Source organism: Primulina tabacum, chromosome 6 (assembly GCF_025594145.1).
Source record: "Primulina tabacum isolate GXHZ01 chromosome 6, ASM2559414v2, whole genome shotgun sequence".
Classification (NCBI taxonomy): Eukaryota; Viridiplantae; Streptophyta; class Magnoliopsida; order Lamiales; family Gesneriaceae; genus Primulina; species Primulina tabacum.
The window spans coordinates 3,453,623-3,481,371 of record NC_134555.1 but is presented as its reverse complement, the minus strand read 5'-3'; the positions used below and the strand labels follow the sequence as shown (position 1 = coordinate 3,481,371).

Below are 27,749 nucleotides of genomic sequence, written 5' to 3'. Positions count from 1 at the left end.
AATACCTACAAACATGTCATCAAAGTTTTCTAAAAAATAGTTTTTATTTAAAAAAAAAAAACCTGAAAGATAACTTGTGAATTGTGATACAAATTAGCTTTTAAGACAATCTATAAAATAATATTATTTTGTAATAAAACTAATATAAAATCTAAGAACAAAATATCTATAAGATTTGACACTTAATTTTTGTTATTTGACAATTAAATCTATTAAATTTTGAATTGTGACATTTGATGTGTTGGAATGGTGCAGTGGTCTAGAATTAATTAGTTAAACAAGATGCACGGATGCTGACGTTCCAATAGGGAGGATGCTGAAATTTACACATATCTGTACGATCAAATAGCTAGGAAGGCTTTGAATTTAGATATTATTCATATTGTACAAACGGATTTAATCGATAATGAATTATTATTATTATTATTCTTTTTTTTTTTTTGTCGACACCATTAGTTTGATAATATAAAACTTGGGTCTAGTCTGATTCGAATCGTGGAACCCAATTTGATTCTCCAAGAAACGCCAAAAAGCACAACACAAAATGAAGAAGTTGGGAATTCCAGATAAAAGTATCCCATCCTAATTTAAACCTTTTTTTTTCCTTGAAAAAACTTATCATTTAAGCTTCTCACGTGAACCGTAAATTAATTTCTAATACCCCAACAGTTATCATAAACCTTTCTTGAAAACAAGCTTTTAAAAGAAATAAAATACGGACAAGCGAAAGCAATGAAAAAACAAAAGAGCAGAATGAGGCAGAAACAAAACAAGGGCCACTTTCATCGACAAAACAACCAAGTCAAAAGTGTACGTAGTACACGGACAATGCAACACAATTCAAGATCCTTACATAACATGACCTTTGATGATAGTATTCAGTCAGCACGATTAGTTTACTTACCATAAGCTTATTCGGACACTACCCTTTATTGTTAGAAAGTTATGCAGACAGCATCGACACTAGTCAGTTCAGCAGTTAAGAGTGGTGAGACTCCATCTGATTCAACAGGAAATTACCTTCACTATTCCTATGCACCTCAATTTTGAACTTCTCCTCTTTAGCTCCTCTGTTCACCTTGAGAAGCATGTCGAACTTAGCAGAAGCATCGACCACCTAGTACAGGGGAGTTGGACAGAATTGATTGTCATCCTATTTGCCTTTGATTTTACTGACTAGCACACAAGGAGTGACTTGCACACTCTCGAGTATGGTAGTGCATTTTCTATGATATATGGCATTACATTTTCGATGTATATTTTCACTAAATGTTTAGACAAATATTCTCGACCACATCACACAGCCTTTAGTGTGGCCGTGAGGCAATAACGCAGTAAAAAAAGTATCATAGGTATGCAGATGGCATACACCAACAAGGCAGCCAAAAAATAGTTTACCTAATCCATGAGATCGAAAAATATGCAAAGGACCGGGATGCTTTGATATCTATTATAAGAAAAGTCTATTTGTTTCGAGATTCCTTGAATTAATTCAAGGGAGTCTAACAAATTAAGAATGATAATACATAAACATACTTATCCGAGCCAAAAAAAAAAAAATCATACGTCTACCTCAGCGTTCGCATGGACAATTTCCCTAAGTTCGTAAGGAAACAACGAGTTAGATCTCTCCTGAATAGTTTTCACAGCATGTTGTGCGGCATCTTGAACAACTGGATCATGCACAGGCACCGATTGCCATCCAGATCCCTGTTCATCTGATTTGAAACAAAATCATAACAACCATTGTCTATCCCCACGAAAACCAAAAAAGGTCATGTCTTTCCAGAACAACCTCTGCTTTTCTATTGTGCCAACCTACCGAGTCTATGAACAAGATCAGCAAGCGTACAGTTCAACAAAGGTCGATAAACTAGAGGTCGTAATGAACTTATCATGAAATAACTGGACTAAATCGGCAGCTATACCTTTCTTGACACCGAGATCTGAGGACGTAAACGAAGGAACATCTTCAACATGCCTGAATCCTTGAAGTTCATCGATGGTTTTACCCAAACTTTTGCCTCATAAATCTTCTTCTTCCCAGCATCAAGTATCTCGAGTGTAAGATGATGCATAGTACCACCAACGACTTGTTCTTTCGCCTTCACTACCCTCGCCAACTCAAACAATGAATTCTGGAAAGATAATGGAATATAGCTTATTAGATAAATACGAATTAAGCCAGGGATTTAGTTGCATGGAGGAAGAAGAAAGAAAAACGCCTGATGAATATGTATATCTCTACTTCAAGACAATATCTCCGTTACTACACAAGTAAATCTTGCAGTAAAACTACATAGAATTTGTAAGCATTAAAAATTTGTAATTCCTTAGGAGTTATGAAGGAAAAATTGGGACAAACCCAATTTCTTAGCATTAAAAAATCTCCAAATTCAACGAGTCATTTTCGTTAAAAATACAAACTTCGCTCCAAAACACAACCCTAACACTCCAATTCCTCCTCCCGAATTATGAAAAGAAGCAATTTAATCAAAACGGAGAAAAAACGAGACAACGCACACCTCCTTTTTGTTATTCTCTTGGACAGCAAAACGGGCGCTGTTTTCGATCTCGGCGCTGTTTTCAGAGTTGGAAGATTCGCGAACGCCTCCGAGGGTGGAAGCCATTTGAATCAGATGATTATCTTCCCCGCCGCAAAACCCTAGCTTTTCTTCTGGTCGATCGAGAACGACAGCGATCGCTGATGAAGAAAACCAAAGCAGCAGGATGCAATAGAGACGGAAATTCAACAAATAAATTGGTCTCATTCGCTTCAGTTTAACCATTTTCTTAACACGCAAGTAAACAAAATTGTATTTAAATTCTACCAAAATAATAATAATAATAATTATTATTATTATAGCGATTAAAAGACTGGATGAGGTAAAAAAATATATAATTAAAATATGGTTTTGTCAAAATATATATTAATAAAAAATCAATACCACCTACTTTAGAAATAAAAATTTAAAAACTAGACTTTTAAGTAAATAGATTAATAAAAATAAAAATAAAATTAAATAGATGATAAATTAATTAAAAATGTTTTTTCTCTTCTGTTGTAATTATTTTCCTGAGAAATTAAATATATTATAGGGACAAAAACTTGTGTCATGGATCGTATTTTGTGAGACAGATATCTTATTTGAGTAATTCATGAAAAAATATTGTTTTGTATACTAAAATTATTATTTTTTATTGTAAATATTGATAAAATTGACGCGTTTCAAATATAAAAATTCATGAAAATGTCTCAGCAATAAACTACTCATGTATTGGGTGGGTGGAAGGGTGGCTACGTGTCCTATTGTAACCTTGGCTTAAGCTGCAAGCGTCCGAATTTGTATTTTCAACTACATCAATCATCATCGTTTCATAATTTTAATATTAAAATACTAAAAATAATAGGATCTTCTAATTAACAATCATTAAAAAATCCAAATATCTAAACATTTTTATTTTCAAATTATTTTATTGATTGAAAGTGTACAAATAAATTTATATTTATTTAAAATTTATATTATAATAGACAATTATCATACTTTTTTGTGTAAAAATAATAGAATTACTAACTAATACGAATATCAATTAATAAATTAAATACTCAAATTTTAATATATTTTAAAAAAATTATAAAGAAATGCTATTTTTTCTATTTCTATATTATAGCATCATAATTGTATATTAAATGCTAATAGAATCATAACTCAAATATATTTAAACAAATTAAAATAATAATAGAATAAATATTTTTTTATATTTTTAAATTACTGCAAGGTTTAAAACCAAAAAACTATCAAACAGCCAAAAACAAGTCCAAAACATTGTGCTATTTCAACCTATTCATGTGGGCATTGCTCCCATCCTATGTCCCATGATATGATGAATGTCCAAGATTTGTCCATACATATATAGGACCCACTTTTTTTTTTGAAATTGTATGTGTGGCAAGATCTTACCCGTTGAAATTGAAGTGAGGGTAGTGCCCATATAGATAGGAACGTAGGATCTCATTAACCCCGCCATGCGCGGACTCTTTTTTTTTTTTTTTTTGTCGCAGATTTTCTTTTTATTATCTACAAACTTCATGTTAAACAATTTTTCGAATTTTTAACTGATTATTACCGGATTTAAAAAAAAAAACTAAAATGATGATTATGTTTGCATCAGTCATATGAAAACATCATTTCGAGGTTCTGATTATTGATATATAATTAATCGTTTTTTTTATCAATATATTAATTTTTTTGGTTTTATATATGATTTATTTATTAGATTTTAAATTTATTAAGATATAATTTTTAAGTTATATTATAGATAGAGAAAACTAATATTATTTTATTATATATTTAGAAATATTTTTAACATATATTATCTATATCTGCATTAAAAATAATTTTAGTTTAATACAAAATTTATGATACTCATTTATCATAAATATAATTTTTAATTAAATCAAATTTATTTTTATTAAATATAAAAATAAAAATGTGTAAAAATTATTTAAAGTTAACTTTCGACATTTTTCAAAAATTATTTAAGAGAAAATTTTATTTTGAAGTGTCTATTAGAATTGTTTAACTAACAGGAAAACTAAATTAAAATACTTCATATATGTATTCTATTCTATTTTATTAAGGGTGAGGATATGATTGTAACTACCAGGGGCACCAAATTTTTATTTCAATTTTATCCTTATATAATACTAATATTACACTTTTTTATTTTGTTTTTTTTTATTTCAACACACATTTTTTTTTTCAATTTCAACACACACTTTTATTTTAATTTTTTTAAATTTCAACAATTCAAATATCAATTTAATCTTTTCATAATTTATCAAATTTCACTTTAGTCTATCGATAATGATAAAAAGATTGTACATACATGCATCACGTGTGCAAAGTAACTAGTATATATATATATATATATATATATATATATATATATATATATATATTTCGATATTTTGTGCAAAAACTAAAAAAAATATTAGCCAATAAATTATTTTGATAATTGGCATCGGATCCACGTCAGTTAAGAATACGTGGCGAAAAATTTAAGGCGAACACACTTAAGAATTCGGTGAGTTTTTAAGGAGTCAACTCACCAAAAATTAAATAATTATTTAATCAAAAAGAAAGTAGGACCCACTTATTTAGATCACATGCGTGTCATTACGGTACGATTCGTGTTAGCTTCTCATTGGTTCACGTTATATTCTCAAAAACGTGGTTCACGACGATGAGGAGAGAGATGAATGGACGGCTCAGATCTTCCTTTTCTCATTCAGTGTTTCTACGTCAAACCAACTATGTATGTCGGATACATTTCACTTTCCTGCCCGGGACGGTGACGGGAATGCGGGCAGCTGCCCGCTCAATCAACAATTACTATAATGTGTGTGCATAAAATCTCGCATTTTTCTTTGAATTTTCGTTGATTTCTCTGTCTTGTGTTTTCCGTTGTTCCTTTGCCAAGAGATTGTTATCATGGCGGGTATGTGTTGCGGAGTTAATATTGGTGAGACGGAGACGGCTGCGCCGGTTGAGCCGAGCTCGAAATCTGCTCGGAGGAGGAGGCTGCTGGAGATCCACCAGTTCAAGTTTCTACCGACTGGTAAAACGGTGGCGACGCCGATGGAGGGTGGCGGAAGAAGGAAGCGGCAGAAGATGGAGGAAGTGCTTCCGGTGTCTTCGCTGAGGGACGTTCACAACTGCGACGCGAAGAAGATGGAAAAGGGATTGATTGATCATGACGTAACCGGGGTGAAAGGGCTTAAAGCATCGACTTCGAAACAGCAGCTTGGAGAGCCGGTTCCTGAGTGCCAAAAATACGGTATGACTTCTGTTTGCGGAAGGAGGAGAGACATGGAAGATGCGGTGGCGATATGTCCCAGTTTTTCTGATCGAAACCCTAATTTAACAGGGAGGATTCATCTCTTTGGAGTCTACGATGGACATGGTTGCTCACACGTAAGCATAGAAACTCTGCTTTAAAGCACCTGGATAAAAACAAAATCTTTTTGCTGCGAACGAGTTTTGATTGTTCATCTTGACTTGGTTTTTTTCAGGTGGCGACAAGGTGCAAGGATCGAATGCACGAAATAGTGAAAAACGAGATCGAAACCGGAGGTGGAGCTTCGTGGGATCAAATTATGTCCGAAAGTTTCTCGAAGATGGACAAGGACGTCACCGACTGGTCTACCGGCGGCGGAGCTGGGGACGAAGTCTCTGCATCCGCCTGCCGGTGCGAGCTAAAGACTCCACAGAGTGAGGCTGTAGGATCAACCGCTGTGGTCGCGATCATGACGCCGGAAAAGATTATCGTCTCGAATTGTGGCGATTCTCGAGCTGTTCTTTGTCGAAACGGCGTGGCGATTCCCCTTTCCGTGGACCATAAGGTTGATTGATATGCTGAAATTCAACATTCTGTCAAGAAAAAACTTAAATTTGTAATAATGGTTTGACGTGAATTTTGCTTCGATTACAGCCGGACCGGCCTGATGAACTGAAACGGATTCACGAAGCCGGAGGCCGAGTTATATACTGGGACGGGGCTCGAGTTCTTGGCGTCTTAGCAATGTCTCGTGCAATCGGTAACTCTCATTTTCCTCATTCAGAATTAACGAAATTTATTTAACTTCAGTTCTTCAATATCCGTGAAGTAATTATTTACGATTTCTTTCTTCAGGTGATAATTACTTGAAGCCGTTCGTCATATCGGAGCCGGAGGTGACTGTGACGGAGAGGACGGAAGAGGACGAGTGCTTGATATTAGCCAGCGACGGGCTTTGGGATGTGGTTTCGAACGAGACAGCTTGTGGGGTGGCGCTCAAATGTTTACAATCGTGTAAACCGCGTTCGACTCCGATATCGCCGGGGAATGACATCACCGTCACGGCGGCGGGGGAGAGTTCCGACAAGGCTTGCTCGGATGCGTCAATTCTTTTGACCAAACTAGCCTTGGCTCGCCACAGCGCTGACAACGTCAGTGTTGTGGTGGTAGATTTGCGGAGAGGCCAAATCGGTCATTAAATTATTTTACCGCGATACGACGTGTATTTTCTACCTTCCTCGAAGAGCAATTGCAAAAATGAAATTATAATTAATTAGTACCGATTACGATCATTTTTTTGCATTAATAAATCTTTTTCAAGTCTATATTTTTTATTTTTTTATTTTTTTAAATGACTACACATTTCATTTTTAATTATTTATGTTTTGACCGAATAAATTTCATTCAAAGTGCATGCCTTTTTTCTTATTAATAAATATAATATTAATTGAAATTTTTTTATCATTGACCAAATATGCTATTTATAATTATAATGATCAATTTTTAAAGATGTATATTTTCTATAAAACAAAGTTGTGTATGAACAATTATTATATAAAAATATTTTTTCAATTAAAAAGTATTATGTATTAATTTACATCATTATTTTTATTTCTATAAATATCAAAAGGCAAATTTCAATTTTTCCTTAAAAATATAATTGGAAAACACCATTTTTCAAAAACGTTTTACAAATATTTTATTAAACTCGTTGTTTTCATTTGTAAAATATTAAAAATATTTTTAAAGTATTTTTTATAAAAAAAAAATCTAATTCTAAATCCAAAGTGTGCAATGCGTTGATTGAATAAATTCATAATCCGTGGAATAGAATGGCGACAGACGCGTGTTAAATGAAAATAAATATATTTAAAAAATTACATTTTTTTTAGTGACGAAGTGATATTGGAATATATTAAAATATTAAGGCCTATATGGTCGTTGAATTTTCTATATATAATATATATATATTAATTTCATTCGCAAATTTTTTAAAAAATTAAATAAATAATTCTTATTCATAATGTTATTAAAAAATTATTTAAAATTTTAAAAACAGATATTCCAATCATTAAAATAATATAGTGCTGATGCATGTGTTTAAAATCAAATTATCAAGATTTGATAGTTAATTAAATACTAGTTGTACAGATAATACCTATATAATAGGCCTGGCAGAAAATTTTATGCAGGGAAATAAATATTTTAAAAATAGAGTAGTACTCCAGCTCAATAGAAATTGGATATGAATTTTGTCTGTATTATTTTTATATAAATTAAATTTAAAAAAGCAACTAGCTAATTTTTCTCTACTAGATAGCTAATTTTATTTTCAATTATAAATAATTTTTCTAATTTATTTACATAGATTTATTTGTTTCTTTGTACTTATTTTGTTAGAGATAAACAAGTCTTGGGTCCGCTCTCAAGTCCCGACTAGGTAACAACTTGTGTGAGACAGTCTCACGGGCAGTGTTCTAAAAATCCCCGCCTAGGACCGCCTAGGCGCTAGGAGGTCCAAAACCGTCCCGATTTTAGGCTAGTCGAAACTTCTAGGCGCCACCATATTAATCGACCGCCTAAGCGGCGTCCGGACCGCTTAGGCGCTGCCTGGCGCGAAAGCCGCCTAGGCGATTTTACAATTAAAAATCCAGAAGGTTGAACGATTTTACACTTAATTGGAGTACTTTTGAGGGAGTAATTACTTAATTGATTATTCTATACTTATTATTATATATTTTTATATATGTATTCAATATTAATATTTTTTTAATGTAGATCTATACTAAGAAAAGAAATAGGTTGAACAATTTAGTTTATGTTCAATTCAATGCCAAGATCATCAACAAGAAGAGAAGGCAAGAAGAAAAAGGAGTGGATGTTCTACTTGCTAGTGAAGCAACTATGGCACAAGGATGGATTGTTGATGGTGGAGATGAAGATGTTGAGACAAATGTTGAAGATGTAAGGGAACTTCACGAAGAAGAATTTGTATCGGATGAAGAGGAGGAAGAAGCCATGGATTTTGAGTTTGAATCCGATACAAAAGAAGTATTGGAAAAAAATGGAGATGAACTAGAAGAGTTAGATGTTTAAGCTTAATATCAATATCTTATGTTGGAAAACAAAGTGAACTATACAATTGGAACGGCTGGAGTATATCTTCACTGTTTTGAACAATTTGGGATATATATGAGATAAATTGCAAATTTTCATCTTAGAGTTATGAAAATCATGAATTGAAAACCACGGTATTTCTAAAGCATAGCTGAAGAAAAATAATTAGTTAAAAAATCACCTTATATTACGCTCATGGTTATAATTTTTTTGAGTATGTCTCTTGTTAGACGGTCTCGCGAATCTTTATCTGTAAGATGGGTCAACCCTACCGATATTCACAATAAAAAGTAATATTTTTCATGGATGACCCAAATAAGAGATCCGTCTCATAAAATACGACCCGTAAAAGTAGTCTCACACAACTTTTTTCCAAATTTTTTTTGGTAAAATATGAATGACCAAACATTGTCATATTATTTTGTAATTATAATTCGATCGCAATAAATTTGTTATGGTACATGTGCTTTTCGCGCGCACGCAATATATATATATATGAAATTATATTAACATTTTTTAAAAAATAAATAATAATAGAAACTCTTTTTAAATTCGAGGAAGATAATAAATATGTATAATATTTATTACATTAAAATGGTTAAGTAAATCTCTTATGATACATTAGATTTGGGTCGATTATTTATAGAGTCAATAAATATGTCATTTCTTGAAATCTCTATTATAATTCAAAATCGCGATGTAATGTGTATTCTCTCATGTTCCAGTAGTAGAATAGATGAAGTAAATAAAAAAATGAATTTTTGTTTAAGAATGAAATCTTATTGGAACTGTCCATATTAGATTCATCCTTCAGAACCTTATAACACTTCGGATTTGATTAAATAAGATACATTGAGACAATATTTTGTAAATACGTAACTATCTTGAAAATGTGAACAAATTCTTTCATTTCTAATCGGAAAGGACAAAAGAATGTTCTTGTTGTTTTTCAACAATTTCTGATCTCTAATAGATCTTTAAGTAAGGTTCGAACCAAGATGAAGTGCAAACCATCTACCGGAGAAAGAAAAATGAACGGATCTTCCCAAGAAATCCTTCGATTTTAAAAAGGTCGATGTGTTTCAAGAAATCCTTCGATTTTAAAAAGGTCGATGTGTTTCGAATTGTTTGTTGACACGGACAAAATTAGGAAAAACTTCTGAAATTATTTCAATATTGAATCTTGGACATATAAAACATTCGAATCAAATCTTTTAGAAAGAATATCTTTTCCTAAAGAAAAATGAACGGATCTTCCCAAGAAATCCTTCGATTTTAAAAAGGTCGATGTGTTTCAAGAAATCCTTCGATTTTAAAAAGGTCGATGTGTTTCAAGAAATCCTTCGATTTTAAAAAGGTCGATGTGTTTCGAATTGTTTGTTGACACGGACAAAATTAGGAAAAACTTCTGAAATTATTTCAATATTGAATCTTGGACATATAAAACATTCGAATCAAATCTTTTAGAAAGAATATCTTTTGTCTCATGGAAACCAGCTCTAATCCCCTTACATATTTTAAACTTTTCGACGTGCTACACATTATTTACAATAAATAGATTTTGTAAATATTATTATTCCATGTCACACAGGCTGGCAAGGTGCAATTTATAAATAAAATAATATTAAATCCATTTTTTATATTAATTATTTGCTTGAAGAATGGGGAATATTTATTAAAATCTGCGACTTCTCCAAGGTTCTTGCGTCGGGGTCCCATTTTTATTTTATAATACCGTATATATTTGTGAAGAGTGATATTTACGTGGAAAGCAATTATGGACAACTGCTGCACTTAACTAATTACATTTTCTTTTTTTATTTATTGTATGGAATTCAAGCATCGTACTGAACTTCGTTTATCCTTAATTCATTGGATAAATAGAATACAATTTCATAATCTTAGACAATTTCATGTTAATTTATTTCAGGTGAGATGATCTCACGAATCTTTATCGATGAAACAGGTCAACCCTATCGATATTCACAATAAAAAATAATACTCTTAATATAAAAAGTAATAATTTTTCATAAATGACTCAAATAAGAGACATATCCCACAAAATACGGTCTCATGACATATCCCACAAAATACGATCCATGAGACCGTGTCACGAAGTTGTTGTCTTTAATTCAAAAAGTGTTAAAATACGAGGTTAATTTAAAAAGTGTCGGTTTTTATTTCATTCCGATGGATTTATTATCGTACAGACATACAACCATAACAAATGATCTCCCATCGGAAAAGACAGCTAACTCAACACAACAGTTGGGGAATATACAGCTAGCTGCATGCATCCACACACACTCCTCTTGAATCTACAGAAACACGCCGCTCAATTGGCATTGCTGGGGGCGCCTCATTTGGCACATGCGGGGAAGATTTCTAGCTCTCTCGTACACCTTTTGTAATTGCTCGCCTTGGTAGCCGCCTCCCTCCTGCTGTTGCTCCCTCAATGCCTGCTTGATGGCTTCGCATCGGCACTGCTCGTTCACATTGCGTAGTTCCTCGCAGCACTGCATCAGGGATTCGCGCTGCTCAGGGCGGTAAAGTGCCGGAACAAGGTGATCTCTATCTTCTGAGTCGTCGTCGTATAGGCCTCCTCCTCTTCCTTGTTGCAAGTACCTTTGGCAGGAGCGGAACCTATGACCTTGTAGCTGCTGCTGACACTGTTGGTGCCCAGGTCGATTGGTTTCATCGTCGATGGTGGTGGTGATGGTGGTGGTGTAGGTGTTGGCGGTGGCCAGGGATAGCATGGCCACAAGGAGAATCGACGCAAGTGAGAGATTCTTCGCCATGTTATGTGCTGGAAATGGTAAGGTTTCTGTGGTGTGGGTTAATGGAGTGAACTTTGGTGCCGCGATGAAGGGATTTTTATAGTATTTTTTTTGATGGATTTGCATGGGATTTTACGTGTTGATTGACTAGAAAAACGTGGATGAGTGGCGTTTTCGAGCTTCCATGTCCAGTTTGCATGGCTTTTACGTGTCGATTTGATGACATAAATTAGAGCTGGTGGAAGAATTTTTCTGTACGAGGTGGCGTTTTCGAGCTTCCACATCCATGCAAGAGTTTATTAACATCCTTAACAGTTGCTGGTACTAATTAAAAACTCCACGTTTGTTTTCTGGTTTTTAAAAGATATAGAAATATACTTCAATACTTGCACTCTACGATCTGCATGTAAAATAACATCTACTTAGTAAATAGAAATCCAACAACAAATTACATTATCAATTTAGTTTGCCTCAAATTTCAAACACGATTGAATTTTCTTATCAACTCATGACTCATGTCAAATTCAAAAAGTCCAAAAATGTATTTGGAAATGAGACTTTTAACACAATGTAATCATAGAAGTCCACATCATCGATTTCCAAATGGAAGGATATGTCGAAACATGTAATTGTAAAGGAATAATTAATCGAAGTTCGACCTCAGAAATGATTAAGAATTTTCTATGAGAAATGTCCAAACGAACGAGATAATATCATGATGGATTATGCTTCTCGAATCGATATAACTTGATAAATAAATTTTATATTTATTCATGGTTCAACTTTAGTTATATTTCTCAAATGAATGAATGTGTACACACATAAAATATGAGATAAATATCACAACAAAGTTCACTAATAACTGAATTTGTTTTTAAAACAAAATTACACAGAAGAATGAAGTCTCTTATTTTCTACATGATTCTTAAATTTTTATGGTTGCATGCCTTTAGGCAAATGATCATCAATCATCATTTTGATGTTGATGTCTTCGATAACCACTATTTTATCTTTTAACTCATTCTCTTATCTAAATACTTGATGTCGATGTGTTTGATTACAAAACATCTTTAATGGCCTAGAAATAGAACCCACGATTCTAAACTCCGAAATGAAACTCTTCATCTAAACACCGTGTGAGATGATCTCAGAACAAGATACGAACTCAGCCTCCTATAGTCGAAATAGTAGTAAAAATTTGTTTTGCATTTCTCCAAGATATAGCTCCACTGACTAGCAAAAAAATATTTCTAGAAGTGGATTTTCTTATGAAAGCGATACATGATCATAAAGTTTCACATCAAAACACCGTGTGAGGAAACCAATGCCGTTACAGGTAGGAAAGAAGTTTTGGAATCTGAGGATTGATCAACAACAAAATGGGACAAGTAATCAGCCTGCCCAGGCATCTTCAAGTGAAAGGCAGCAAAATTGGTGGCCAAGATCCCAGAGTGTAATTGGTCAACTTCAATCTGATGGCCATGAAGTTGAATATTTTGTACGTGGCTTGCAGAAAACCAATACCTTGATAACGATAAAGTGGCAAATTACCCCATCATGTGTTGGTGAAAAAGCTGTATTTGGTATACAAAAGTAGCCCAAATTATATGAAAAATTCATCTGCTCTCAGTGTCAATATTCTATTAAAGAGCATGCCTCCGTGAATGCTTATCACATTTGGTAAAAAAGATGATCCATTTTATGGAGGTTGGGGATCTATGAACACGGGTTAACGTAGTTTTCTACTTTTCTTAGCTATTTTGACATTTACTTGGTTCTGACATAAGATCGTGTTTGGTTGGACCGATGGGTTCATAATCTGGTTATCGGTTGTTTATGTAATAAAATTTGTGTCTTATACGTACCACAAACCTACGAACTTTGCATGTAGCAAGTTTCAATATCGAATGAAAAAAAATTGTCTGTTGCTATCGTTATTAGCAATTAAATTTACGACGCCATTTATGCTGTGTCCGAACATGACTCGTAAAATTGTGTTTTTTGATTCTTTTAAGGAGTTTTGATTCTTTAAGGAGCCGTTCGACATACGTGACGAAAAAAGTACAATTTTTAAATGGCATCACTTCAGAGGAAACTATATCTATTTTCCAGGGAGTGGGATAATTTTATAAATTATACAGAAGATCATTCTCTTTTACCTTTAATCTGAAGGTGAAGGGATGCATCTCTAGACTCTATCCACACACACGTAGATGAATGCAATATATTCTGAGTCTCGTCGTCTCAAGACTACCGGAGGCGTTTGTCACAAGTCAAGATCCTATAACTAGCATGAGGTCCCTCGGATGTATCCCTCAATAATACATGCCAGCCAAGGGCAGTGCCAATCGCTTGAAGTTCATCCATTACGGAAAGAGAATCACGAATGTATGCACGTCCACCAGGCCTCAACATTCGATCCATTTCAAGCATGATGGTAGAGATATTGCATCTGAGATAGAGAAGTCAACAAATATGTCCCAGTTTCAGTAAAATAACCAATAACTGCAGTTTCCGATTTATGAGATGGTCAACATAGTGACAACGAAGATCAAGAATTTCCACGTAATAATCAACTGCCAAAGAACTCTGTATATTTAAAAGTCAGATCCTGAAAAATATTATAAAATTGCAGGATTTCATCCAGAACAGATTATGATATCCAGAAAGAAAGAAGTCACATAGAGCAAATAGAGTAGAAATAAAACTCACCTCTTTCTTTCGACAGAGAAAAGTCCTGCTGCGTGAATCAAGTCATAGGTTCTTGGGTATGTGTCGAATGGCTCACACCTGAAACGTTGCGGGATTTTCATTATGCAATAACTGGTGTATTGCTATTTAAGAAATATTTTTTTTGACAATACTCGATAAATTTAAGCTTGTAAAAAAAGATATGTGGGGAGTGGTGTGGCGTGGTGTTCGTGGCTAACGTACATAGGGTATGCAGACTTGAACAGGAAAATCATAAACAAACATTTACCAGTCGTGCATGACACCAATGAGACCACGGTCATATATGACAGGCAATGTATTGGGTTCACTTGTAGGAATAACATTGAGCACCCAGCAATCCAAATTGTTTTCAATCAGTGCTGCTGCAAAACTGCCAGGTAAGAACTACGTATCAATATCAAAACCCAGGAAAGCCAACTGATGGCAAGATATGTGGTCCTTCATATCATAAAATATGAAGGAGTGTGCTGTGAATAAAACGAAGAGAAAGAGTTACCCTCCAAAACCGGCTCTCATGTCCAACACATTTCTAAGTTTGAACTTGTTCCAATGTAAAACACGGACATATCCTCCAATTATCTCTTTCCAATATCTTGATTCTGCCCGGTAAAGCTCTTTCCTTGATATATAAGCATCAAATTTTATGCTCTGAAGCCTATCCGGAGGATTTTGCAGGCGTTCAGGCCAAGTAGCAATGTTAGAAGCATATCCTTCCTCAGGTAGGCGAGCTATACATGCCTTTAAATTAACATACCTAAAATATTTTGAAATGGGAAAAATTATACCATAAAACAAAAGTCACCTTATCTACAAATTAAAATCTAGACGATGAACCTTAATTATCACGACAGAAAACGTTATATCAAATACAATACCAAACATTGTCTGGGTCGTCGTTAGATTCACAGAGTGGGGGTTGCATTCCTTCCTCCCGCCTCAAATAGCAGCTGTTATTAAATGGCTTCTGCCATATTGCAATGTAACCTTCCTTCTTTACAAGGTTCCAACAAAGACGCGTGGTAAGGTCAATCATATCTGGAAACGCTAAATAAAACTGTGTTAAAAAAAGACTGCCAGTGGCTGATTATTTTGGAGGCAGGCAGCCAAACCTGTTTAGATAAATGCAATTCAAATTCTAAGTGTCTCTATGAAACAGTAATGATATGAGAATTCAATATTTTTCCTTTTTTTTTGTTGCATAAATGTAAATATCACACCAAGTTCAAAGCAGGGCAAAAAAGCAAGGCCAGTCATGGGAAGATTTGGAAATGTTTTATTTTCTTACCACGGAAGTCCAGAACCATTGGGGTTTTACTAGAAAAGCGTGCAAGTAATTTGGCAATAGGTCTGTGATTCATACCAAAGTTTTAAGCATTTTACCTTTCCATTGCTCTTCAAGGACTACTTCATGCTTATATGTTGGCTGTGCTGCCCAAACAAAATATCCTCCTGCTCGAAGCAACCTGTTTACCTCAAGCAGCAATATCCCATCTATGAAACAACGCACAAACCATAAGCACTAACAGCAGTCATAATGATTATAATCATCTATTGAAGATTTTTCTTGAATAACCAAACAAAAGTGAACGTATTTTGCATTTGAACAAAACTTCTAATCACAGAATCGCACGCATTATATAACCACAGTTAATCAATAAACTACAAGGCAAAGCATTTCTATGACTCGATGCCCAAAAGCACAAAACTGATTCATATATCTTATCATTACACTGAAAATATTGACAGTTCATTTTCACACTTTATCAACTTTCTAAAAATCACAATGGCTGCAGGAGTAACCATACCATCTCGAGTCCAGTTGATTCTACACCTCGAACAATGAATCAAGTCAAATGACTGACTTGGATAAAGTAAACGTCTAGTTGCAAATGCAGCCACCATTGCAGGAACGCCACGTTCAAGTGCAAATTGAATCTGATTCTCGTGAACATCTTTTGGAGCTATAGAAAGCGTAATTACATTCCGTGACATTAGATAAGCGCCAAAGCTTGCAACACCACAACTGACATCCAAGACAACTCGAGTGTGTCGACCAAATGCAATTACAGGGATCATCTAAATAATACGAGTAAAAAAGAGAGTTTCAAATCTAATTTTGGTTCTGTTTAGGCCATAGCCTATTTCTCATGTTTCGACGTTGGCGGCTAGAAAATTTATAACAACTAAACACCTTCTGAATCTGATCCAAGTACGGATCAGCTCCATGAATGAACTGAGTGTCACCTCCAGGAAACTTGAACTTCTTCTTGTCAACCACAATCCAATTCTGACCTCCTTTGTCCTCAGCTAATCTGGCGTGAGGAACATTGCTAAACCAGACCTGTAGAGAATAATCAGTTGTAGAAGATTTCCAAAAAGTCCAAATAACTATGACTCTCATGTGCACTCCGAAAGAAACCCAACAGCTCTCAAAATCATCACATGAATTTGGATCACAAGTCAAGTAGTCACTGCACCTGTATCTAAATTTGTATTTAGGCTTGATACATATCGAGCTACGTATCATGCATAAGAGAAAAAGGTGCTTGGCTAAACCGAACGTTCAAGGAGACTATGACTGTTTCACTTTCTGAGAAAGAACCCAAATTTAACATAAATCCAATCTTAAAGAACAAAAAAATCCAGTCTTTCAAAACACAGAGCCAAAAAGAGAAAAAAAATTGAGAAAAATATTGGTAAGTAAAGACAAAACATAACCTCATCTCTACTTCTGGGCCAGGGAATCGGAGTTTTGTACCCTTTAGGAGCAGGGATCAAACAATTTAAACCCTCTCCCTTTTCAGGGCAATGCCGCTCAAATTTCTCCCCTCTTCCCGTCGAGCTCAACTTCCTAATTGTATTCTCGTTGTCCAAACAAGGTATATAGTCACTCATACTCTCCGCACACATCAGAAACTTCTTAATCCGAACCTTAATCTCACCCCCTCGCTCCAAACCAGGAGTCTCATTCGCCCTCGTCCAATTCTCCAACACCTCAGGATCATACTCTCCCACCTCAAAATCATCCGTCATCATACCGTTCTCATCCACCACACCCATCCTCAGCAAAGACGGAGGTGTAGACGCCTTCAGCTGCGGCAGACGAGGAGGAGTCGGTGAAATCGCATTTTCCTTCATTCTTGATGCAGGGGGCGACACTGTCTCATTTAAATTCGACGACAGATCAAAGGTTTTGTTGAAATTGGGAGAAAGGGAAATCGAAGACGAAGTCGGCGGCATTTCACGGTTCTCCTGAAAGGTGAAGAGCGAAAGCTGCTGGGAAAAGGATACATCAGAGAAGCGCTTGCCCAAGTAGAAGAAAACGACGGAAACGAAAAGAAAAGCAGAAATCTTGATCAGAGCCGATGATCCTCCGCCATTCTTCATCTTCAAAACTGTAGCGATTCAATGGAAGCGAGGGAGAAAAAGAAGGTGTAGTGAAGATTGATTGAAGTAGAAGAAAGCTAAACGTTGGTTCTCGGGTGTTCTGTTCTCGAAGCCACGTTCTATGATCATCCAGTTGCCTTCTTCAATTACTTCACAGTTAATTCAAATTATTTAACTAATTTACATTTTTCCAAATTCCTAAATTGAAAATATAAAATTTAAACAAAAATAAACAAGCATGGCTAGCTATATTGGATTATTCTTGATAATAGAATGTAAAATATAAAATAAATTTTAACGAATAATATAATATCATGACAGAATGCACCGTGAGTGAAAATGATTTTGAATTTTTTTTATTATAAAGGTGCACAATTTTATGAAAAAAAAAAATTCATACTAATTTTTTAAAACATTTACAAATACTACTTTATAATTAAAAACAAAAATTATCAATTATTGATTTAAATGATGCAATTTTTTCAAAATATTAAATTTAGATTACATTCAAACTATTTAGATGTTGAATTGTGTGGTCGAACCTATCATACCTCGAAAAATATGCCATTTCTTGATAAATTCATTCGCAATGGTGGGTTGTTATAATATCCACCAACTCATCAAAAATCGTGGGGTCCACTGCCACATACTTATTATAACAACACATTTCTTTCACTCACATTCCTTTTAACATTAAAACTCATTATTTATGGGTCTCACTGTCCACTCAATCATCTTAAATTTTTTTAATATTAAATAAATATGTTTTACAATATAAAAAATCATTATTATTCTAATTTTTAAAAATAATCTTACTTTTTAATTAAAATAATTTTATTAATTTTGAAAAATAATATTATTGTTATTTACATATTTTTATTAAATAAAGTAGATGTTCTAAAGAATTACCATGACAGAAGAATTATTTAAACAAAACATGAATACGATTTATTTAAAATTATAATATAATTAAAAAGTTAAAAAACATAAAAATAAAAAATCCAAAAAAAATATGATTAATTTAAATTGTTTTTTTTAAAAAAATAAAAATCCAAAAAAAACCTAAAAAAAATTTAAAAAAAAATAAGAGAGAGAGAGGCGTTCATTTTTTAATGCCAACTCACAATAAAGATAGAGTATTAAATGACATTATAATACTCATTTAATACCTTATTACGCATTTTATGAGGGAGAAATGTACTAAATTACCTATAATGTAGGGACCTTTCAATATAATGACGTCATGTGTCATAAAAATGAAATTTGAGATCTTATAAATCTCCCACCCTATATAAAAAAAAGAGCAAAAATATTACCTTTAATGTATTCTTTTGGTTCCACATATGCTGGTTCTCTTTTACCCGCAAATACTTTTTCTGATTTAGATAGATGAATCGATTGTTTCGCTAAAATGAGACAGCGTCGATAAATGGGCTGCTTTTGGTCAGCAAGCGATTTCGATAACAAATTCAAAATAATTAATATAAAGGCTGATATGTAATTTTCATGTCTCTGTAAAATCTCCAGGTCAAAAACCTGTGTGAGACGATCTCACGGATCATATTTTGTAAGACATATATCTTATTAACCATTCATGAAAAAATATTACTTTTTATGCTAAGAGTATTAGTTTTTATTGTGAATATCGATGGGATTGACCCGTCTCACAGATAAAGATTCGTGAGACCTTATCACAAGAGACCTACTCAAATATCAGGAGTAAAACTTCTCTTCTAGTTTCGTGAAAAAGCTACAGCCACTATATAATATAATATAATATAATATATATATATAAACCTTGAAATTTTATCACTCTCTCAGCTTAAATTACTGTGTTGATTTATGTATCCATACCTAACATGTAAACACGAGATAAAGCTAGTTGTAGGGAAGGTAGCCCATCACCTATTTGTGACAAGTAACTTGCTCATACAGCCTTGCCCCATAAAAAGGCCACATGATTTAGGACCAAGAATCCCAACCTCGCAAACAGGGGGAATGAAAATGGGCAGCATCAACAAGAATATAAGTGGGTTTCAAATGCCTTTGCACTATCCAAAATACACTAAAAATGAGTACCAAGAGATGCCGGAATGGATGCTTGATAGGCTGTTGGCTGAGTATGGGTTGCCTGCAATTGGTGACTTAGCTCACAAGCGCGATTTCGCTGTGGGGGCATTTCTTTGGCCTACTAACAACAAATCTTTCAATTACTACTCCAGAAATAGCAAAGAAACCGTCGATCTTCTCAAGAAAAAGAACGACTAAATACGTCGTATCGAGAAAGTTTATATCATGAATTTTTATTTTTATTTTTTGATTTTGGTGTCTAGATTTTCTGATATAAATCATATAAAAACTATCTTAACCTCAAACCATGTTTGACTTTTCTTATTTTTACTTCTAACATTATTTCAAAAGTAACGCTGTTAGCATGAAAATTCGATTTTGTTTGGATTTTCAGATTGGAATGGAGCCACTCGAGAAGTCGATTTTCAGCAACATGGATGGGCCTAACCCGTGTGTGGTCCTGGCCGTAGGCCCAAGATTTGATAGAGGGCCCCAACCGATACAATCATACCAATTAATCAACCAAAATGAATTATCAAGGGACCCATATGCAAATTTCCTTACTTTTGGGGTCTAATTTAAAAATCCAAGGCAACATTAACCACTGAATCTTGACTCTTGAGGTCCATCAAACCACTCGCTCACTATACTAAAATCCATTATGATTTCTCCAGATCATCGAATATTATTTTGAGGGCGACAAATGATATTTACAATCTGGTCATATGAAATACGAAATCGAATTTATATAAACTTACTTAAGATCGCATTTTTATATATCTACACAAAAGATTTCACCGGCAATGAAACTTGTCTAGTTGTCTATCAGCATTTCTCCATGGAGTTCGGGTGTACGACTATCGAAAAGAGTTGAACTGTTCGAACTGTCCGAGAATGCTCAGATTATTTGTGAAAATATAATGAAAAAATGTGAAATGATTCCAGAGGTTTTCTATTTCTATTTAGACCATTTTCGTTAGAGAATATTATTCTTTTTATTAAAGATAAATATATTAATAAAGAGAATAAAAACCTTCGGACATATAGAAATTTTTTTTAAAAATAGGAGATAACTACTGAAAATTTTGTAAATAACTAACTATTTAATTAAGAAAATGATACTTTCATGTGTATTTAAAATGAAGAAGTTATTTTTTTAATTAAATAATTGATCGAGATTAAAAAAACAAAATACACCAATACCTATAATTGCATGAGTATGTTTCTTGTGAGACGGTCTCACGAATCTTTATCTGTGAGAGGGGTCAACCCTACCGATATTCACAATAAAAATTAATACTCTTACCATAAAAAAATAATACTTTTTTTATGGATAATCCAAATAAAAAATCCGTCTCACAAAATACGATTCGTGAGATCGTTTCACACAAATTTTTTATGTAATTACATGAGTTCACCTATTAATATCTTGATTGGCTTATCTATTGACGAAAAAACAGAAGACAGAGATTAATCATCACTTGTCATCAAACCCTTACTCTCGACACGTGTCGCTTCATAAGGGCAATGTCGTCTAAAAGCCTCTGGGTCCCACAGACAGACACGTGACATGGAATAAATGAACGCAAGGACACAATGGTAAGCGGGAGCTCCTTCACGCCTTCGAGAAACTTCTTCGAATTCCTGGCCAAGAATCGTCGAAAGATCTACGGCTCATAACCCGACACTTGTAAAGAGTCCACGTGATCATCCTACGTAGCATCGTACTAGCCCAGAAATTGATACGGCAATTTTAGTGTTTGCTTTGCTTTTCCAATTTTCCAGTTTCAACACAGATTCAGCATTCGCTTCTAGAAATCCATAGATTAGGTAGAGAGTATTGATATTTTGATCAAGAATTTGGTGGTACAATATCGCGGGGAATGAATCTACGTGGGGAAGGAGTTGGAGAAAGTGTGAGAACGGGGAATGAGAAATTGGTGCTGATGTGGGGGTATTTACCGGGAGCGTTGCCGCAAAGGTCGCCGCTTCTTTCTCCGGTTCCCGTACGGCTGCCTCCCGGCGCTGGGAATTCTTGGAAGGATGTTTGTGCTGGCGGCTGTGGTTTTGCCATGGCCATTTCAGGTTTTCTTTTGCCTTGGAATCTTCTTCTTCTTCTTGATATAAAATAAAAAATCATTTGGGTTTCTTTGTTTTTCTGTTTTTCTTTCAAATTTTTCGAAGGGTACTTGACATGCATAGCTTAAGTTCTTCAGTTTCTGTAAAACCCTTTTCTGATTTATCAAGATCTTTATCTATATTTTTTAGTGAAACTAACAAGATAGAAATTTGTAAGCATTTTTGGCGTCAAGCTTTAATGAAATCTGCAAAATGCAGGACTCAAGATATATTTTTACTATATTATAGGTTCATTTCCAAAGTTTATGTTTCATATTTTGAGATTTAAAGTCAACGGGAATCTTTCAAAAAATTTACTTGATACACGGATGAAAGTCTTGGATGTAAGCGACCTATTGTTTACCCAAGATTTTACTAAATAATGGTTTAATTACATTTTTATTTTATTTTTCTTACTTGAAATCTACTGTTATAAACGTTCGGACTTCTAATCTTGCAAAATTGATGGTGGTAGATCCCGGGAAGCTCATTACATGGGGATCTACAGATGATTTAGGCCAAAGCTACGTGACATCAGGAAAACATGGGGTAGTGCGACATATTGTTTTGCTTTGTTGATTTCCCTCTTCAGTTTCTTCTTTTTTTAACCTGTGTATTCACCGATAATTTTTAAGGAAATGCCAGAGCCTTTTCCACTTCCGACAGAGGCCTTAATAGCGAAAGCTGCTGCTGGTTGGGCGCATTGTGTGGCTGTAACAGGTAGGCTTAATCCGATTTTCAGTATTGAAGTATTGAACAATGTGTGACTTAGTTTGCCTATAGTTCTCTCTCTTTATCTGGTAATGAACTTATATTAAAGAATAAAGACTAAAGCAAAGCACACAAAACCATATTCTTTAGAATTTAGATGTACGAGTAAAGTTATACCACACAGCATCAACTATGAAACAAAGATAAAAAAATATTCATCTGGTGACTGGAAATGATGTATGATTATTGCATTGAATTTCATCCAAAATTCACAAACCCTGCATTTTAGGCAGTGCCTCCATATGTTCCCCGCTGACTCCCATTTTTGGTTGGGTTTGGAAATTCAATAACATGATTGTTGAAAACTTTATAGTGGATTAAAGTAAAATGAATCCGGGATTAGCTATGCATGTAATTGTTTTTCTTGGTTCATATATTTCTGTTGCATCATAAACCGACTCAGCGCAAATGGTCAAAAGCAGAGGGTGCAGAAGTTTACACTTGGGGGTGGAAAGAATGTGTTCCTTCTGGAAAGGTCTTTGGTGACCCTGCAACAGGATTAAGCACAGAGAAGGACGTCTTTAAGAAACACAGCTTATTGATGGCTGATCAAGGTATTTCCTGTAAAAAGTCTTGCATTCTAGTTACACGGATTAAAATGTTGAAGAGTGGCTCCATTACAGTGAGCCCTCGGTCTCAGGGGTCAAAATCCAGAGGTGGGACAGTGTCTGGTGGAGATATGAAAGGTGGGGATGAAACTACGAAGCGAAGAAGAATATCCCCGGCTAAACAGGTAGCTGAAAGCTCAACATCTGGTGATGAAACTCTCTCAGCCTTTCCATGCTTGGTGACACTTAACCAAGGTGTAAGGATAGCTACTGTTGCTGCTGGTGGTCGACATACTTTAGCATTGTCAGGTAAATTGTTGTCACATTACTTCATTGCAACATGGTGCTCGGGGAATTTAATAACAGGAGAGCTGTAATCTTGTATATTTTTCTTAAGTTTCAGATGTAGGACAGGTGTGGGGTTGGGGCTATGGGGGTGAAGGACAGCTGGGATTGGGTTCTCGGATCAGAATGGTGTCGTCTCCTCATCCCGTGCCATGCATTGATTTGTCCTTCTCCAAAGATCGCTCCATGGCGCTTTCTCGTGGAAGCATGGGTTCAGAGGGTCAAGGTTTTAGAGTTCCTGGAAGTTATGTAATATCCATTGCATGTGGAGGTCGACATAGTGCAGTAATTACAGGTAGGGTCTTATTACGTTTTCTGTCATACACCGCCTGCTTTGATTTTTACAATATCGTGACTACGCTAAATGATTTTTTTTATCATTGTGCTCACCAGTCAATGCAATTTAATTGTGTGATATATCCTCTTTACAACTAGATAATACGTCAATGTTTTTTTGTTGCCACCATCTTCTTCCTGGGTGGTAATAACGAATAACTTTCTAGTAAACCTCCATCTGGACTCTTGGGTATTTACGCATGGATGTTTTGATGTGATTTTTTGGTGAACAGATGCTGGTGCAATATTAACTTTTGGTTGGGGATTGTACGGACAGGTGAGATCTCAGCTTACTTGCGATTTTCAAATGAGTTTTATTTGGTCTTGTTAGTTTGTGTACATCCTACATATACAAATAAAAGTCTAATATGCCAATATGTGCATTTCCAAAGGTTTTGGTCATAAAATATTAGCTCTTGACTGTGGGTCTCTTTTAAGACTTGGAGATTATACATCAGAATCTTTTGCATATTGGCTTATCAATTTCTCTGTGCGATTTTTGAATAATATGTGGTTAAAATACTTACTTTTGTTATCAAGTAGTGGCAGTTGTCGTTTTGCAGTTTCTGTGAGTTATATAGAAGATGGTCGGATGATTTTGACTTCGCTTCTAGCGTCGATTTGCGAGGCGGCTTAGACGTACTTATTCATTTGTGTCATATATTCACTGTTTACCCCTCATCATTTGACTTAATACATATATGGCTACCTCTTAAAATCTTCATCTGATGTTGATATGCTAAGTTAGTGTGGTTCAAACAATTTGTTTTCTCAATTTAATTCTTACTTTTGCTCTTTTGGTCCATTTATCAACTCTCATCTCATTGTTTGCATGACCGATTAAGTACAAATTCATTCTTATAGAATACTGTTTCATAATGCAGTGTGGTCAAGGAAGTACAGATGACGAGCTAAGCCCAACTTGTATATCTTCCTTACTTGGCATTAAGATAGAAGGGGTAGCAGCGGGACTTTGGCATACTGTCTGCATATCTGCTGATGGTGATGTTTATGCTTTTGGGGGAAATCAATTTGGTCAGTTAGGAACTGGCACAGATCAAGCTGAGGTATTGTTTCAACTTCCTTTTAATTGAACTGAAAACTTCAAAGCGACACATATCATGCATTTCGATAAATGTGCCTCCGATACTTGATGCAGAATCACCCACTGATGGAAAGTGTTGTATGAATTTTCTATGGAATTCCAACAATATTGTTGTCTCGTTAGAATTTTATTACTTAGAAATTAGAAACATTGCTTCCAAAATAACTAAATAGGGTTTCACATTCTTGACGCATTTTAAATCTGGTCTTGAAATATTTTTTACTTATTGACTCACAACTAATTCAGTATTTCATTTTGTTGAAATGCCTTCAGACTTTGCCTCGACTACTGGATGCTCCATCTTTGGAAAATGTGCACGTGAAAACTGTATCTTGTGGAGCTCGTCATTCTGCAATTCTCTCAGGTATGCTATGTAAATCATCAAGCAAGTAAAAGTCACTGTAGAAATCTTGAAGATTTCTTATATGGAGCATTTTTTAATTGTTTTTCTTTTTCAAGTGAAATTATAAAGATATAATCCACATTGTTCAGTAAATGTTCCATAATGGTGTCACGCATGTCAAATCGCTGCAAGCTTTGTAGAATTTAGATGATTCAAATTTCAAACAAAATGTTAAATTTTCCTGGTCAAATGTAACACATCCAAAGAAATTTTCAAATTGATAAGGATTAAAACGGGTCCTGATTGTCCTCGTTAACTCCCAATGAAATATGCATTCAAAGATTTCCCTTCCTCAACTGCCGGAACACGAGAAAGAACTACATTTGTGTTAGGTTGAAGGATTTGGATTAATGAAGAAATGAACTTGGTGTAATTTCCGTAGGATTCAACTCCATGTTGGAAACTCAATAACTTGGGATTCGCATCCCAACAATTTTGTTTTCCCTAATCACGGATCTGAAATCATTGGAAATTTGTTTAATTGCATCATTAGAAGAAATAGTTGTCACTGAAGAAAATTTCATTGTGTAGCATACAAATTCGCCTACACGTTGAAACAAGCTAGCATGATGCCACTGTTAAAGTTTGAGGTCATGAAGAGTTGGAACAGACGGGTGATGCATTTTGATCTCCATAAAGCAAAGAAGATCAAAAGCAAGCCAAACTGTTTGTTAAATTTAATGTGTACTCGTACTCGGAACAATATGCAAGCTTCTTCTCTGATTAACATCTAGTCCATTCGATTCTTTAATTGGCAACATATGCTTGTGTGATAAAATCACGTTCAATAGCTTCATTTCTCACTGGTGGTGCCTTTCTGATTCACCAACTGTTTCTTTTCACTTTGCGCAGAGGATGGAAAAGCATTTTGCTGGGGTTGGAACAAGTATGGTCAGGTACAGTCTCCAACTTGGCGTAGTATACAAGGATCAAACAATAATAACAACAATTTTCCTTGACATATTCAACATTTGATGTATTTCATTACCATACGCAAAGATTCTATACAGTTTAGTATATCAACAACCATATAGATAATGCAGTTACATATGCTGCACGGATACATTGCAATCCAACTAGTTTTACATGAACCTGCAGCTTGGATTAGGTGATGTGATCGACCGTAATGTCCCTTGTCAAGTTTTAACGGACGGATGCATCTCGAAAAATATAGCATGTGGCTGGTGGCATACTCTACTGCTTGCTGAATCACCAGACTGAATATCTTCCTCCTGGTCGCCACAGTTTTGATAGTTTAGAAGTTTCCTGTCTATTATCATTAACATATGTCCAAGTTCTATGTATACGTACGTACAGTAGCTTTTATACATATACTTGTTTTCATTTGATGACTATTCCTTAGTGGTTGAGGCCTGTTGCATTTTAACAATTCCACTGTACTGATGAATTCTTCTGCTATGTTGGCACTGATCCAGCCATGCCATGTACATTGTGTCATATGTGCCAAAAATGTATAATTTGAGATACGAAAATATTTTATAATTTTTTTTTAAAAATGGTTGCAATGGACAGTGATTATCATATAGTGGTATCCCACGATTTACATTTGTTCATAATGATCAAATCATATCTGATTTTGTTTCTACTTTTTCAGTTATTCTCGATGTTATTTTTAAATATTGAATTTCTTGTTATTTAAATCGTTTATCTCCGCCCTTGTAGCTATGTATCATTACATTTTGTTTCTGCCACAACATGATGACCAAACTTACGGTTTTCTTGATAAAAAAAATGTTTAAATGTCAAAAAAATTAAATAATGGTGATAAATCTGGGAATAATTTATTTGTGATGACTCGTTAGAAAATGTTCTCATATGAAACCAAAATCCAAGCCATGGCCTGGTGCCAAAGGTTCAACAACCTCGTAAATTCTTAATAAGATCGAAGCCATATTCCATTTCCTACTTGTTAATTTTTTGCATAATATTACCTTAATTATTCAAATATTTTTTCAATTATATAGTAGTATTCACAGGATAAAGATAAGATCGATTAAACATTCTTTTTAACTCAGCGTCATAAAGATATTTTTTTTAAAAAAAATTAAAATGAAAGTTGTCGATTTTTTAAATGAAATATATGGAGAAAAAATAGGATAGAAAGTTAAATATGGATCTGGAATATGAGATGATGTTTTAAAAATAATTGAGTTAAATATTATAATTTGTATTTGTTT

At 34.4% G+C, this 27,749-nt stretch overlaps 5 protein-coding genes and 1 pseudogene across 10 annotated transcripts; 3 read left to right on the top strand and 3 right to left on the bottom strand.

The window, feature by feature from the left end:
* Window positions 1-761: 761 nt before the first annotated feature.
* Window positions 762-2,788, bottom strand: LOC142548788 (cysteine proteinase inhibitor 6-like; annotated as a pseudogene).
* A 2,571-nt stretch (window positions 2,789-5,359) lies between these two features.
* LOC142548787 (protein phosphatase 2C 37-like) lies at window positions 5,360-7,133 on the top strand. Its single transcript, XM_075657310.1, has 4 exons — window positions 5,360-5,978; window positions 6,077-6,406; window positions 6,496-6,601; window positions 6,697-7,133. The coding sequence occupies exons 1-4, from the start codon at window positions 5,496-5,498 to the stop codon at window positions 7,038-7,040; spliced, it is 1,263 nt and encodes a 420-aa protein (XP_075513425.1). The 5' UTR covers window positions 5,360-5,495; the 3' UTR covers window positions 7,041-7,133.
* Window positions 7,134-11,126: 3,993 nt separating this feature from the next.
* On the bottom strand, window positions 11,127-11,782 carry LOC142548012 (2S seed storage albumin protein-like). The gene has a single exon (XM_075656385.1). The coding sequence runs from the start codon at window positions 11,754-11,756 to the stop codon at window positions 11,277-11,279; it is 480 nt and encodes a 159-aa protein (XP_075512500.1). The 5' UTR covers window positions 11,757-11,782; the 3' UTR covers window positions 11,127-11,276.
* Window positions 11,783-12,899: 1,117 nt separating this feature from the next.
* Window positions 12,900-18,004, bottom strand: LOC142548783 (putative methyltransferase PMT11). Of its 2 annotated transcripts, XR_012820998.1 has the most exons (10): window positions 17,187-18,004; window positions 16,660-16,809; window positions 16,274-16,544; window positions 15,849-15,959; window positions 15,344-15,503; window positions 14,965-15,222; window positions 14,716-14,838; window positions 14,448-14,525; window positions 13,895-14,187; window positions 12,900-13,259 (listed from the first exon to the last, which is right to left on the bottom strand). XR_012820998.1 is itself a non-coding variant. In XM_075657303.1 (9 exons), the coding sequence occupies exons 1-9, from the start codon at window positions 17,853-17,855 to the stop codon at window positions 13,986-13,988; spliced, it is 2,022 nt and encodes a 673-aa protein (XP_075513418.1). In that variant the 5' UTR covers window positions 17,856-18,004; the 3' UTR covers window positions 13,803-13,985. The 2 variants fall into 2 exon arrangements, 1 of the variants encoding a protein (XP_075513418.1); XM_075657303.1 differs by lacking the exon at window positions 12,900-13,259 and having other exon boundaries at window positions 13,803-14,187.
* Window positions 18,005-19,715: 1,711 nt separating this feature from the next.
* On the top strand, window positions 19,716-20,189 carry LOC142548786 (uncharacterized). Its single transcript, XM_075657309.1, has one exon. It carries the CDS (start codon window positions 19,854-19,856, stop codon window positions 20,121-20,123), a length of 270 nt encoding a protein of 89 aa, XP_075513424.1. The 5' UTR covers window positions 19,716-19,853; the 3' UTR covers window positions 20,124-20,189.
* A 1,445-nt stretch (window positions 20,190-21,634) lies between these two features.
* On the top strand, window positions 21,635-27,032 carry LOC142548784 (ultraviolet-B receptor UVR8-like). Of its 5 annotated transcripts, none has more exons than XM_075657305.1 (11): window positions 21,649-22,010; window positions 22,519-22,592; window positions 22,679-22,763; window positions 23,234-23,368; window positions 23,438-23,671; window positions 23,760-24,002; window positions 24,277-24,320; window positions 24,928-25,110; window positions 25,422-25,512; window positions 26,404-26,447; window positions 26,650-27,032. In XM_075657305.1, exons 1-11 carry the CDS (start codon window positions 21,809-21,811, stop codon window positions 26,770-26,772), a joined length of 1,458 nt encoding a protein of 485 aa, XP_075513420.1. In that variant the 5' UTR covers window positions 21,649-21,808; the 3' UTR covers window positions 26,773-27,032. The 5 variants fall into 5 exon arrangements, with proteins under 5 accessions (XP_075513423.1, XP_075513419.1, XP_075513420.1 ...); XM_075657306.1 differs by having other exon boundaries at window positions 21,652-22,010; window positions 23,237-23,368; XM_075657307.1 differs by having other exon boundaries at window positions 21,654-22,010; window positions 23,237-23,368; window positions 23,766-24,002.
* Window positions 27,033-27,749: the final 717 nt, after the last annotated feature.

Bases quoted from the DNA above. Each gene is read 5' to 3' on its own strand.
- LOC142548787 (XM_075657310.1), top strand. From the start codon at position 5,496: ATGGCGGGTATGTGTTGCGGAGTTAATATTGGTGAGACGGAGACGGCT. The intron at 6,407-6,495 runs GTTGATTGATAT...CTTCGATTACAG, and splicing joins CCCTTTCCGTGGACCATAAG to CCGGACCGGCCTGATGAACT. The intron at 6,602-6,696 runs GTAACTCTCATT...TTCTTTCTTCAG, and splicing joins AGCAATGTCTCGTGCAATCG to GTGATAATTACTTGAAGCCG.
- LOC142548012 (XM_075656385.1), bottom strand. From the start codon at position 11,756: ATGGCGAAGAATCTCTCACTTGCGTCGATTCTCCTTGTGGCCATGCTA.
- LOC142548783 (XM_075657303.1), bottom strand. From the start codon at position 17,855: ATGAAGAATGGCGGAGGATCATCGGCTCTGATCAAGATTTCTGCTTTT. The intron at 15,960-16,273 runs GTATGGTTACTC...GTTGTTTCATAG, and splicing joins AATCAACTGGACTCGAGATG to ATGGGATATTGCTGCTTGAG. The intron at 14,188-14,447 runs GTGAGTTTTATT...TCTCTATCTCAG, and splicing joins TTCTCTGTCGAAAGAAAGAG to ATGCAATATCTCTACCATCA.
- LOC142548786 (XM_075657309.1), top strand. From the start codon at position 19,854: ATGAAAATGGGCAGCATCAACAAGAATATAAGTGGGTTTCAAATGCCT.
- LOC142548784 (XM_075657304.1), top strand. From the start codon at position 21,809: ATGAATCTACGTGGGGAAGGAGTTGGAGAAAGTGTGAGAACGGGGAAT. The intron at 22,593-22,678 runs GTAGTGCGACAT...ATAATTTTTAAG, and splicing joins TGACATCAGGAAAACATGGG to GAAATGCCAGAGCCTTTTCC. The intron at 23,672-23,765 runs GTAAATTGTTGT...CTTAAGTTTCAG, and splicing joins ACATACTTTAGCATTGTCAG to ATGTAGGACAGGTGTGGGGT.